This window comes from Harpia harpyja, chromosome 4 (assembly GCF_026419915.1).
Source record: "Harpia harpyja isolate bHarHar1 chromosome 4, bHarHar1 primary haplotype, whole genome shotgun sequence".
NCBI lineage: Eukaryota > Metazoa > Chordata > Aves > Accipitriformes > Accipitridae > Harpia > Harpia harpyja.
Window position 1 is genome coordinate 64,481,704 of NC_068943.1, and position 14,632 is coordinate 64,496,335.

Consider the following 14,632-nt stretch of genomic DNA (forward strand, 5'->3'; position numbering starts at 1 on the left):
CAGTAGAGCATTCCTAGGTGGAATAGCTGACTCTACTAATTGTTGGCAGCAGCTTCAGGGATTCTGGCTGCTTGCATTTAAGAGGGAAGTCATATGACTTCATGCTCAGTTGTTGCTTGTTAACTTGACCTTTCCCTTTTCCTCCTCCATGTACTTTAAGTGCAGCAGCTTCCATTTAAGTTCTCCCTATAGCAGCAAGCGAAGAGCAGAAACTTACAGAAGCAGAAATACTCTAGGATGGATACCTGAGTTTTTGCTTTTTCCTTTGAGTAACTATTAGTTGGATGCAAGAAAGTTCTTGGATGCCTACATGCTCAGCCCTGTTCTGGCTGGCCTTGAGCATGGCCAAAGAGCAACTGCATCCATGGAGTGTAATTCCCCGGTTGAGGTAGGTGCTGCTGAAGCAGCTTCTCCCAGCAAGTAACACTGCCGTGCTGGAGGGACGTGGGGGCACAGGGTGCTCTGAGGGGGATCTCCCCACTCAGGATGTTTCAGGGGTCACAGGAACTGTGCACACCGGCACTGTCTTAAACGACTGTAAGCCTTCCCAGAACCCAAAGGTGATAGGCAGGCAGGGTTTGTCTGATTTACCTTAGGGTGGGAAGGTGGCAGCCTGTGGACTTGGGGTGACTGTTGGGACCGGGGTTCAGCTCTGAGACTGGGGAGGTGAAAGAAGCAAAAAAAATTTGTTGTTATGTCCCATTACATTCCCTTGTTTTTCTTGGTCAGAGTGTAGGGTTGCAGAAGTCCATCCTGATGTATTTAGGCAAAAGGAGGAGGGATATTTAAGCTGGCTAATGAACAGAATTGCTGTCAAAAGTAATTCAGATATTGCATAGCTGATCCTGAGTTCTGGGTCTGTTAGCTCGTCCAAGGAAAAGGACTTAGTCTTTGCATGGTTGGAAAGTTTTGGGGTTGGTTTTATTTTGTTTTTTCCCCTGGTATCTGTGATTTCTATTAGGGAAACGAAACAAAACAAACAAAAAAACCCCACCCCAAAACAACTTAAGAAATACCAAAGCAACATATCAGTGATTGTGTGAATTCAAAAGCAACAGAATGTACTGCAGAAAATATTGCAACAGGAAAACAACCCAATTTGCACTCTCACCTTTGCACTAAATTTCAAGAAAAATACTGACAAGATGATCGAAATGCAAATTGGAACTTGGTTACTGGCAATGTTTAGTGTCTCAACAGTTGTTAGATATGACAGGATTACAAATGAGGATGGGGAAGCCTTAAGGAGAAAATACTGTTCAGTCCCTCTTGGGAAGTGGAAGCTGTGCATTACATCCAACAGGAAAGGCAGCACTACCGCAGCTACACCTCAGAGCTGTGGGACTGTGCAGAAGGGAGCCAGAGATTAACAGTGGCTGGAGAAAGGGATTCCGACTCTAGTTTCCCAGTTGGCAGTGACAGGGTGGAGTCCTTGCTCTGCTACCTGCCCAAAAGGTTTGGTTGCGTTTGGGTTTTTTTTTTTTAATCCAGTGCTCATCTACTGCAAAGCCATAAACTGCCCAAAACAGTCATCAGATGCCATAACTCCCCCGAGAGTGTCCCTATTGCTAGGTGATAGTCCTCTTGTTCACACTGTGCACGCTGTTGGATAAGTGAGAACTGTGCCATTCACTGGAGGGGTGCTCCGCTGGACTGCTGCTCTGCAGCAAGCAGATGCTTTTGTGAATTAGAAGAATTGTGTTAGAGGTTTCTGAACAAGTGACATTTCTGAGGTGTTCAGTGGTAGAAAGTACTCTGTGAACTAAATGAGTGATGATCGGCAAATGCATTGTGTGTTACGATAGTAACATAAAGTCATCAGACACAAGATACCCAATTTGTTGTAATTTACGGACAACCTAGAAAGCTGGGTTTCTGTTCTCTAGGAATTTTTTCCCACCTAACTTTGGTTCCACTTAGTTGGAAGCAGACAAACAAAAAGGACGCAAAATTTGTTGCAGACTAAGTTACTGAAGCCTGCAGATGCTCGGTGACGCTGATACTCTTCTTGCTTTCACTGAGCAGCTGCAGGCAGCTTCCCGTCCCCTGACCCCAAGGGAAATTTGGCAGTTTAGTTTTCTTTTTCTTGTCCACTCTGCGTTCAGACTGTAGAAGCTGAGAAGTCAACCTGGGATCAGTAGGAGGTAAAAATATGATTTTGCACACATGCTTTAATTCATTTGTTAATAAATCTGTTAGAATGCAAGCTACCTCCCACTCAGATGAGATTAGCTTCTCTGTTCACAGCAGGACTCAAAAACTGTAGAACAGGACTCTAGGGCTGCCTTAGCTAGGACATGTAGAAGCACAAGGTCCTTAACCATAGAAATCCAGACCAATTCCTCAAATCCAAAAGGCTAAAAAGCACGCATTTTTGACTCATGTTACAGGACTTCCAACCAGCTCTAGGCATCATTGATATGGCAAATCTGTATCTGTGCCATGGATACCTGCCTAATCCTTGAATTTATTTCTTTTATTCCTCCCTAGAACGTTTCAGTGCTAGAAAATCATCACTGGCGATCTACGATAGGCATGCTTCGAGAGTCACGGCTCCTTGCCCATCTGCCCAAGGAGGTGACGTAAGTGTCTGCTGGAGGAAATCCATCACTGACACTAGTCCATGGCTTCCTTCACCCTTTTTAAAAGGACACTAGCTGTCCTGGTTTCAGCTGGGATAGAGTTAACTGTCTTCCTAGTAGCTGGTACAGTGCTATGTTTTGAGTTCAGAGCGAAGAATGTTGATAACACTGATGTTTTCAGTTGTTGCTCAGTAGTGTTTAGACTAATGTCAAGGATTTTTCAGCTTCTCATGCCCAGCCAGTGAGAAAGCTGGAGGGGCACAAGAAGTTGGCACAGGACACAGCCAGGGCACCTGACCCAAACTGGCCAACGGTGTATTCCATACCATGGGACGTCCCATCCAGTATAAGAACGGGGAAGTGGGGGGCAGGGATTTGCCACTCGGGGACTGGCTGGGTGTCGGTCGGCGGGTGGTGAGCAATTGCACTGCGCATCATTTGTACATTCCAATCCTTTCATTATTGCTGTTGTCATTTTATTAGTGTTATCATTATTAGTTTCTTCTTTTCTGTTCTATTAAACCGTTCTTATCTCAACCCACGGGTTTTGCTTCTTTTCCCGATTTTCTCCCCCATCCCACTGGGTGGGGGGGAGTGAGTGAGCGGCTGCGTGGTGTTTAGTTGCTGGCTGGGGTTAAACCACGACACTAGCAAAGAAAGAGGCCCCAGCTTCAGAGTAGGCTAAACTTCCTGCCTTCTCTTGGTGCCAGTATGAAATCATGAGACAAAGTTATACAGCAGAAGTATTTTCGAAGACCTTGCTGCTTCTGCAGCACAGCAATGGCCACTGTCAGCACCAGGAACACTGGGAGTCCCAGCAGGAATGCACCCTTTCAGATCCAGTGTTGGCATTTTTCATTTTACATAGCACCAACCGAATATGAAAAGACTTACTGATTAAAAAGCATTAAATAGAGAGAAAAATTAAGGAGTTGGTCGAGTAGCATCAAGACTGGTCAGGACTTCCATACCCTGACTGAGGAGGGGTGGCTCAGTCTTCTGAACTTCTTTTTGGGTGAAGCAAAAAAAAAAAAAAAAAAAATGCAGCAACATGAGCACCTTGGCCAAGTCGATGCTTACTTTTTACCTGCTGGTTTTGTGCAGTGTTACTCCTACCAAGGAATGGAGATTGAGCCAATGAACAGCCTGCAATACTAAATTTTAATCACAGGTGACCTTACCAAGAATATCAACAAATTACCTGGAAGCAATAAGCTCCATATCCCTCCAGAAGTCCTTTGTGTCAGACCAAGAACTTTGGTTGTACTTTAAAGGACTGTAGTCCAGTCCTTCACAACTTTAACTGCAACATCAAAAAGTTGTGGTATTCACCACCCAGCTCTGAGCAGCTGAAGTAAGATGTGAGCATTTTTCTAGATGCACCATGCTGTTGTTTTGTGGTTTTTTTTTACTTTCCTAGCACTTTTCAGAAGCTTTCAGAACCACCTATGCCAACAAGCACTTTTCTTCTACATTACCTATTCCTCCTGAACCCATTTAGGCAGCTAGAACAGTTGTACCCTGCAAACCCCAGCAGAGACTGACCAAACAGATCAGACTAGATCCATAAAGAAAGAGGAAGCTTTATGCTAGCTATGATCCATAGCAGGTTGTTTTGAGCTATTAAATGTTCAATGGTTCCATGATTGAAAGGGCTTATTTTCCCTAATTGCAGACAGGACATCGAGCAGCAGTTGGGCTCCCTGATCTTGGCAACAGACATCAACAGGCAGAATGAGTTTTTGATCCGTCTGAAATCTCACCTTGACAATCAGGATTTGAGGCTGGAGGATGCACAAGACAGACATTTTATGCTTCAGGTAACTTTAAAAAATATTTTTCCACTATTTTTTATTCATTTTTCGAGTTGCAGTGTTTCCTAGTATATGTTAGAATAGCATACGATAGTGTAGCTGGACATCAGCATCTCCTTACCTATCACCAGAAATGCTTTCCTTCTGCCATCTGGCATGTCAGGCAAGCATAAGGTGCCTCCAGTATTTCCTTATGTAATTTCCTTGAGTTAAAAAGCTGTGAATGCAACAGATACTGGAGAGTGTCAAATGCTGAGAAATGAAGATAAGCTATTAATTATTTTATTTCCAGACCACTGCTTCTCTTGCCAGGTAGTGCTTCGATTATAGTCTCTCTTCTGGCAAACGTCACTTCACTGGTGTTATTTTCTAGCACCGTGCAGGAGAGCCCCTTTGTCGGTGTCCTTTCCAAGACAGCCTGACATCAGGTGCCCAAGCCCTGTTCCTGTGATGGATGTTCAGAAACTGCCTCTGCAGAGACAGCTGTTGCCATGGCAGCAGGTGCTTCTCTGGTGGGTCTGCCCAGCTAATGAGGAAACCACACTTTATTTAAAAATCCAATAGATTCAGACTGGTTCTTCCAGCTAAGCTGCAGTCATTAACGGGCTCTTTGGAATAAACCTCTACCTATTAAAGCAGTATTGTGATTAAAGTAGCTGCATATACAGGCTTCTCTGGAGAAATGATATTAATTTCACTCTCAAGTACATAAAGGAATTTAAGTAATCATTAATAAAACAAACATCTACAGGTTATCACTTTGTCGAGGTTACAGGAAAGGTGACAGTTGCAAGGAAAGAAGTGCTGATCTGTTAATTCTTCACCTTCCAGCAGCATGGGAAATGCAGTAATCTGCTTGTCTGTCCTCCATCAAACACGGTCTTCTGTCAGACTCTTGCATGGACCATGCAGGGCAAGATGATGGGCTTATCATATTTCTGGACAGATTAGGCAAGAAAGTTGTGCAAGTGCCAAAGGCAGAGGGATTGCAGATCTCAACTATGGCAAAAAGATTCTTATGTGCTTTCTTGAAGACAGGAACTAGGGCACAGACTTGGTGAGATTTACTTATCTGGTGGATTAGCTGTGGAAGAAGAAAAGAAAAAAAAAAATCAAGAAATCTTGATTGATCAGGATAAGTTAAAGAATGTTTGAAAGGTCATTGTAATAGACAGTAACATTAAGGCTAATCAATTTAATCCAGAGAGAAAAGTGACTTGAAGACTTCCTTCTGCCAGTTCACAGGTCTGAATTTATACAGGAAATATTTCTTATGTTTTCCTCCTGGGTGCCAGAATGATTTCTGACCTCTGTCAGGCTAACTGACTGTGTTCAATCTGTGAAGAAACGAGGCATGTGACATCTTGTTCCAAGGCAGTAAGACAGACAGACTATTACATGGTTTACTTTTCTGAACCAGTTACTTGATTTTAAAAACCTCTTGCCCTCCTGTACTCATTCCCCTGCAAAGCACTTAAAAGTACTAGTTAATTAAGTGAAACTAAGCCAGGGGCAGTGCAGAGAACCCTGTGCTTAGCTTTGTAAACAAAAATATGCAGACATTATGATGAAGTGTAATTGAAGTGAGATGCAAGGTCACTCACTGAGACCGCAGAGAAATGATGCCCAGATACACCAGCTTGGCTCTTCCCTTCCTTGTCATCAGCCATGGATGCTGAGCCAGGCAGTCAGCAGGAGCCAGCCTGAGGCTTTTGTTGGCTTATTCCTTGCAAGGAATATCCAAAACACTTTACAGGCTTGGAAGTTGGCCCTCCTCTTGTTCTTGCTATGGTAAAGTGGAGGGCTGAATGAAAGTTTTGCTTGCGGCTTAAATGCTCTTTCCTCAAAAGGCGTATTTGAGTGAGGCTGAGTCTCTAAAAGGTGATCTTAGCCCTTCCTAACGTCGCTGGTGAGGCCTGGAAGTTTCATGACTGCGGATTTACTGCTGAAGCACTGCTAGACAGTAACTTCTTTTCTCAATGCTACTTTTCTTCTTTGCTTTCAGATTGCACTCAAGTGCGCTGACATTTGCAACCCTTGCCGGCTCTGGGATCTGAGCAAACAGTGGAGCGAACGGGTCTGCGAAGAGTTTTACCGGCAAGGTCAGCCCCTTCACGTGTGGCAGTCCCCTTTCACCTCGGCTTTCCAGGCCTTTTTTGTGGCGAGACAGAGGTAGCACTCAGCCTACCCAGTTTGTCTTGAAATGTCCCTCAAGAGCGAGCTGTGGAAGAGATGCTCTGCCTCATGTGAAAAGTGGGAAGGGGTAGAAGAGCAGCAAGTATTTCTTTGCCCTCGCTTCTCCTGCAGCAGTGTTGGGGGGGGGGGGGGGGTCTGCTGTGCCTCAGCGCTTGAATTCAGCTGGAGAGCCCACAGCTGGATTCTTCTGTGAGACCCTTCCAGTCACTGTTAGCATTTCTGAGTTGGAACGGCACCAGGGCTACACTGCACCAAAATCCTACCAGTGTCCACTGTGTTTTATCTCGCCTTTCACACTCCCACTACAACTCCAATGGGAGCCTTACCCTCGCTGTGTCCCAAATATGACACATTCTTCTGCCTACAAACGCAGAGAAAGGGTTCAAACGCACTTCCCAGCACGCTGTTGAAAGGGCCAAAGCAGGCAAGCCAAAGCTCAGCTAGGACCCATTGCAAATGTTTTCAAACCCCTGCAGAGAGCACAGTCAGGCAGGGTTTTTTTTGAAACGCAGTAATTACACCATTTGGCTCCATCTGCATAGGCAAGGTCATGCTGTGCTACAACGCAGGGTGCAGCCGAGTTTAATCACTGCTAAATTCTTTGTTCGGAGCATCCCGAGAGCCGAAGGCAAGTGGTACAAACATTGGAAGAGTGCACAATGAGGTTCTCAATTCATTTAAAATTCTGCACTATAAAATTAAGCCACATCCGAGCTGGTACCTGGTACAATTAGTCCATAACAAGGACAAATAGGTCAGCAAGTTAATTTTCAGCCAATGTCAGTTTAAGCTGGTGAAATGTCTTTGACTTTGATGCTTTTGAAGCAATGTAAGCAACTTGCCAGGTGGAGGTTTATTTAGTCAGATGTATAGTCAAGGCATAATCAATATCCAACTCATGAGGACAGGACCCCAGTTGTGTGATACCTCACCTTTAGTGTATTGAGGGACCATGCTGAGAAAGACAGCACTCTCTTATGAACGTAAGCTTTTTTTCCCCAAGATTCAAGATTTATTAGTATAACATCTAAAATATACCTCTGAAAGGGGACACTGGAGCATGTGAGACTAGTTAGAAGCGTAACAGGGAGAAAAAGAGCATTTCATGTGGGAGAGTATACAGAAACTGTGGTCTGACTGTCACTAGTGGCTGCATAATCCTGGTAAGTGATACAAAACCCAATATTAAATAGCATGTATTTAGATACAATTATCACTTTAAAAATGTTACTGTAGACCTGTCTGCTCCCTTACACACAATGCTGGGGCTTGAAACTACTTTTTGTCACCAAGTTTAACATTTGAAAACCATAGCGCTCGTGTTCTGATTTTTAAGTGTAGATGAGGCAGATAATACCACAACTAGTGCCTTGTTGAATCTTCCTTCTGGAACGCATACAAAGTTTCAACATTTGTTTGTATCAGACATTTCTAGTGCCACTTTAATAGAGACTCAGATCCTGATCTTCCAGTCATTTGGTGCATCTACACTACATCTATTAGCAAATAAAATATACAACTCGGGTATGTTTCAGGGAGTGCCTGATGCCTACAGCAGCTCCTAACATGAACCTTTCCTAGAAAAATACTTTATGTTGTTCTCAGATAAAGTAAATTAGGCACACAGGGTAAGTCATGCAACTTGATTTGTTTATATAAAACTAGGACTGGCAAGAAGCAAGTTTCAAGAAAATGGCTAATGTTTAAGGAACATTAATGATCAGTTTCTCTGGTAAGGTTTTAAAATTGTTTGGAAGGTTTTCCCCAGTGTGAAAGTTCTTAGCAACTAATTCATGCAGTTACTTTTATAGTAACTTGAAACGTAAGAAAATTCACCATCATTTAAGCTCTTATCATGCAAAGGAAAAAATCTTATTTTTGTCAGTTAAATGACGTGTCAAAGACAAGAAGGTGTTGATACACTTTGACCCAGACAGGTCAACCATTTTGAACCCAGATTACCTATAGAGGGGATGTCACTGGAGTTTGATACTCTTTTCTTAAGTCAAAAATTTTTGGACGGGGTAGAGGAGAAGAAGAGGACAGTCAAACTGCACATTTAGAAACATGACAAACTGTTATTTTGTCTCAGTTTTGCTGAATTGTTCCTTTTGATTGTGGAGCTAAAAATATTTCCCTGATATTTTCTAAATATCTAATTAAAATTGAAAATATTCCCCTCACATTTAAGAAGAAATTGCATGCTGCAGAGAGAAGAAAGGCCAGGCTTAAAAATGCACATGGTGTTTTATGTGGGGCTATAGAACCTGAGTAGCACAATAGCATTTAAGTCAAAACTGTCTATTAGTGGGGAAAAATGAGCTTTTAAACAAAAACAGTGGATTTAAAGCAAAATGTTTCTTTATGGATTGAATACATTGTTTTGTCTGATCTAGCAGGTCTGCCTGCCTTACGGGAAAGTTTTGTGTAACCAGCCCTCACTACATCCTTAGTAGTAAAACAAATGGATGAAATATTATTGTCTGAGGGCAAGTGGCACATCTTAGCTTGCAGATAGTTAGTCTCCCTTCCCTCCCATACTGTAGACAGAAAAGGTCCTGTACCTCATGCAGTAACCAAGACTGTACCCTGGCAGTGTAGCAGAGAAGGCTCACAGTCACAAAGGATGAATGTGTTGCACTCACAGAGTGTTTGTTAAAAAAAAACCAAACCAAAACAACAACAACAAAAAAACCCACACACAATTTCATCCTTTTTCCACATTTATAACTTGAACTCCATAGCTCTTGACACATGAACACATGTTGCCTGAGCCCATGCTCTGGCTCTTATTAGTTTGTTAGTGCAGACACAGCTGCAGACTGCCAGGCTGCATCATGCTGCCCTTTAACAGCCATTTCCACAAGCACACAGTAGCAACTCGCACTACAGTACTAATGGAGGCATGTTTCTTCTAAAATTTACATTCTGCAGTTTTCTAGTAGGAAGACATTTGAACAGTGAGTAAAGGAACAAGAATGTCTTAAAAATCTTTCATGTGAGAGAATCTATTCTAAAAACTAAGGTCCCCAGAACACTTAAGTGCTCAGATTTAATGTTCATTCAAAAGTCATCTTTCCTTAGAGAGATTTTTCTTTGTATGGATATTCAGTTTCTCTGATACCTTCATTTTTTGGATTTTTTTTTTTTTTTTTTTTTTTTTAGGTATTTAGACATTTAACATGGTTGTCAATGGTGGAAGATGCCAACTGCTCAAATCCACACAGTTGCAGTCACTGTAAGAGTCTGGCATAGGTATGGAGGAGATAAAAGTGGCGCAGAAAATTATTTTCTCTTCTTTTTTTTTTTTTTTTTTTTTTTGCAGGTGACCTGGAACAAAAATTTGAACTGGAAGTAAGCCCCCTTTGTAATCAGCAGAAGGATACAATACCAAGCATACAGATCGGTAAGTATTAGTTTAATTCCCTTCTCTCCATGTTTATCTCCATATGCACAGACTCAAAGAGAAACTTTCTTCCCTTCCCCCTCCCCCCAATCTAGTTGTTTTAACAATAAGAACTGCAGGTACTATAAGAGTCATGATTTACATTCTAAAGAAAAATGTTCAAAAAGAAACTTATCCAAGCCAAATAGTCAGTAGAAAGACAAAGGAGTCATTGCATAGGGAAAAAAGGGACCATTCTAATATCGGTGGAGAAAAACTGCAGCCAACATGTGATTAAACACTCGTTTCTTTCTAGTCTGAAATCTCCTCATAGAAGGATGCTGCCTCTCACAGATTTTACTGTTACACATACAGATAGAGCCACATATTGTTATGTGTGCTGGTCAAAAGCTGTGCATTTCAGAAGGAATTGATGGCTTCTTGAGGGTTTATTGTTATTTCTCATCAGGGCTTTTGCCACTTATATTGCTGTATCATCTCGAGGCACTCTGTGGGGCAATGGAGTCATGGAATGAATTTGTTCCTCACCTGCTGTCCTTTCTGTGTTTCCCCAGGGTTCATGACGTACATCGTAGAGCCACTCTTTGAGAGGTGGGCCCAGTTTACAGGCGATACCCCCCTATCTGAAAATATGCTAAACCATCTCAGGAGGAACAAGGCCAAGTGGAGGAGCTTGCTCCACAAGCAACACAGCAGTAGTAGGAGCAATGACCACTCAGGTCAAGTGACTGGCAGCCAAGAACAGACTTTAAATAAGGAAGAGACTCCTTAGTGGCAGCTTTGCACTTTTCCTTATAGCACTGCTATCTCTGTCTTGATCACAGCAGCAAACAAAATCCCGGGGAGGTAGGAGCCTGTTGTCAACACCCTGGAAAGGGAAGAAACGGCAAAGCAGAAGCTGTAAGGGTCCTCACGAACAAGCCCACGGTTCTGCTAGGTTCCTTTCTGGATCTCCCTCATGTTTTTCTCCCCTCTCTTCATTCTGCACATGCCTGATGCCATTCATCACTTCTGATCTTGAACTGCCTGAATGCGGAATCCCAGTCAGCAGTACTGAAGCCAGACCAGTTACGGCTGCTGCAATGCAGGGAGGGTTGCTGAGAGAATGAGGGAGATAGATAGAGGCACTCTAGGTTATATATTCATTTACCACGATTCATACTGTGACATATGTATATAGGCCCAGAGCGCCATATGCTTTCCAGGCTGGCAGCTGGGCTGCACATTAAACCACCAGCATCTTCAGCATCTAGAGGACACTGGCTGAGTGAGACAGCGCTCACAGAGGGCAGAGAGAGTCTGGTTATTTTAGTAATTAAAACAAAAACCTTTTTAACTTTTGTATTCTGTGCACTAAACAACAGATCTATAAACCTTGGACTGAAGTTACTCTCCGTATACACAACTCCAGTGTAACAAGGCTCATTTTGGTAATCATTTTTATGCCACTTTGGATAAAAGACAGGCATCTTCTCGTTGCAAGGAACAGTATTCCCTCACAACCAAAAGGGAAGGTGTTGTACAGTCTAAACCTTTGAAACACAAACAGATCTATCTTTTGAGTACTGGTTCAAGTAACATGTTTATATTCATATGTGTACATTTTCTGTAAATACAAAGCGCTACTGATTCCCATGCCAAAATACTGGAGTACTGTGGGATTGCTACCTGTAAAAACATTGGCACTGTGAACAGAATACTGTTAGTTTTAATACAAGAGAAAGCATTTGTAAATACGGTATAGAGTTTATTAATAGACACCATTGTTTGTGGATAAAAGCCTTAACTTTTAGCATCCTTCATCTTCTGACAGCTGCCAAAATCATATGATCACAAGATATGATTCTGAACTGCCTTTCCACTATCCAAGGTGTATCAAAGGTCATTAAGGAATGAAGTCTGGCAGGATAACTTCTTGAAAACTTCAAACACATTCCATATGGGTCCGTGTTGTTAATCCATGGCACCTTGCACATTTGGTCTAGGGGAAATGCTTCACAGAGCCTGAAGTTTTAAGTCCAAAAAAACCAAAACCCCACAGCAACAACACATAATTTGACAGTTCAACCTGATTATCATTTAATTAAAGAGTGTGAATTTTTATTAAATAGCTTAGTGATCTACAAAGCACCACATTGTAATAGTTCTGGAGTCCAGTTGTTTTCTCGAGTGATGTTGAAGTGTAGCAGACTTTTTCCCCACATTCCCTCCTTAGATAGCCAGCATCAAAATGCATTTGTGTTTTTCTTTTCATTAAAAAAATATTTCAACTGACTTTTAGATCAGTCTCACTCAATGAAGGAAAAAAAAGTGTTGCAGTCAGACTATTAAGAAAAATCCTCTTAACTATCATAGTAGCTGAGGAATTTTCTATGGTCTCATGTTCATGAAAGATACATGGCCTTATCTATGCTATAAACAACCTCAGTTCACGTAGATAGTCTTTATAAAACTTCACTTAAGTTTCCATCATTTCAGTGAGATTGTATTCTCGGACACTACTGCATTGCACCACAGTGATTGTCCCCTTCTCTGCCCCCAGAAAAATTAACTGCATTCAGGTAAAGAATAGTGTTGTAAACCCCCAGTACATCAAATCTGTATAGCTGTTTTCCAAAAGAACTAGCAGATATGGCCATATAATCATGTTTGGACGTGAATACCTTGGAGAGGCCAACAAAGAAAGAACTATTTAAGTTGGCACTTGAGAAAGGTAATACTTACTCATAGAAGTGCAAGGGGAGATATAATAGAATTTTTCTCAATTACGGGGAATATTGACTTGATTAGACAAAGTGTTCATGCTCATGAGGTCACTAATATGTTTAAAGGAAAATAAAAAGCGTAAGCTTTAGTAAAGGATGTTTTACTCTACTAATTCATTGGACATGTATCTTCAGAGCAAGAGATGAAACCCAGTGAAGTAGGAAGGTGGAAATCACTGTGAGAACACAAAGCATCCTAAGAATGATGATTTTCTTCTCTGCTGTTTTGTAAGCTATAAGCAGTAGAAAACATTCTTCTTCCTCCCTCTTGTAAATGGGACTTGCATATTAGAAGTACCATAACAAGCAAAGAGAGAGTTGTAGTCGAATAAAATTATTCCTAACTACAGGACAAAAATGTCTTTTCAACCACCTGATGGTGGGGGCAGGAGCATCACCACTTTGCAGCTTTTTAGGTGTATCTTTCTTTCTCCTGACAGATTAAGGACAATTACTAGGACATTACGTGAGCAGTGTAATGTGCTGGTTAAGTATCCTTAAATAGATACAAAAGGATATAATTTCCCTTGTTTTGTCTTTTTACTAAGAAATGGAAGCCATTTTCCATCTAGTTCAAAGAATTTTTTTTAAATGTTCTGAGGTTTAGTTAAACAAACTCAGTGTCTAGCAGCATAAAAAGCTCTTGACAGATACATTGTTGAGCTGTTTCTGAGGAACTTCCAGAAAATAGGTCCAACAGGAAAGCTTAGGTACAAATCAAGTTCTGTTACAGCTACAATAAAACCAAGACCTTTTCTGTAATTAGAGCCTACAGGGTCCAATACAAGTCTGCTCTTACCAAGTTAAAACTTCCCAACTTTGAAAAGCTGCTCTTAAAATGAACAGGTTGTGGGGTTTTTTGGTGCACCGAACATACCTGCTAGATCTCAATCACCTTGTCTAATGCTTGAAATCGGTTCAGGGTGGCTCCAGAAATGCTTCTGTTCTTGCACGCCAAACCCATTACACAAGTTTGGGTCTGGGCCAGTTTGCCTCAGGTGCTGTAGAGAGAAGAGCACTGAAAAGTTAGGCTCTGGCAGCAGATGCCTGGCAGCCAGATTCACTGGGGTCTGTAATGCAAAATGCTACCATTTGATTTCCCATAGAAGCAGCCAAACCGTACCTGATACAGCCAACCCAACAGCACTAGTGCTCAGTATGTGCATTTGTGATATATATTGGGTATTCTCCAGTTTGGAGGACATCTCTGTACTGGGATTTCTCCCCAGGATGCCAACAGAATGCTAGACGCACAGAATAGAAAAGCATTTATGCAGACAATGCAAATTTCTGTCCTGTCAGCCCTGTTAGCCACTTTACAGAAAGCCCTTGTAAATTATTTTTCTTTCTTATTGGGCCAGTGCAGCTAAAAGATTCTGAAGTTTTAAAACTGACTTAGGTTTTTCATATAAGGAAAGAAGCAGAAAACTGCTAAAAGCAGGAGCTTAAAACACTTTTATGCCCCACAAATACAATCAATTTGATTAAAATCTAGTTTCTTTATATGCAGATTTCATACTATCAAAGAGGCACTGTATAAATAGCGACAATAATAATAATAACAATAATAATAATAATAATAAAGTGGTGATAAGTGAAACTTTTAAGCTGGTTAAAATAATGCATATGCATGCATTTTCATTAAGTAAAGATTTTACCTACCTTTGGGTTTTTAAGGGTCAGTGCTCCAGCCACCAGTCAAAAGGGAAAAAAAAAGACTATTGAAAACGTGTACCTTTGAAATACAGAAACAGAGAGAGGAGTAGCTGAGATTAGAGTCTATAGCAGAAAAAAACCCCACATGATCTGCAGTTGTATCTAACCTAATCTACAACATGGGTCAATTATGCTTGTATAAACTATTGGTTT

The 14,632-nt window shown here is 41.6% G+C and overlaps 1 protein-coding gene across 2 annotated transcripts in view; it reads left to right on the top strand.

The window, feature by feature from the left end:
• Nucleotides 1–14,334, top strand: part of PDE7B (phosphodiesterase 7B) — a 183,238-nt gene extending 168,904 nt beyond the window's left edge. For both annotated transcript variants that reach the window (XM_052784442.1, XM_052784441.1), the window contains 5 exons: nt 2,491–2,582; nt 4,258–4,402; nt 6,402–6,498; nt 9,918–9,998; nt 10,553–14,334. In XM_052784442.1, coding sequence (XP_052640402.1) covers nt 2,491–2,582; nt 4,258–4,402; nt 6,402–6,498; nt 9,918–9,998; nt 10,553–10,770 — 633 coding nt within the window. In that variant the 3' untranslated portion in view covers nt 10,771–14,334. The remainder of the gene's footprint in view (nt 1–2,490; nt 2,583–4,257; nt 4,403–6,401; nt 6,499–9,917; nt 9,999–10,552) is intronic.
• Nucleotides 14,335–14,632: the final 298 nt, after the last annotated feature.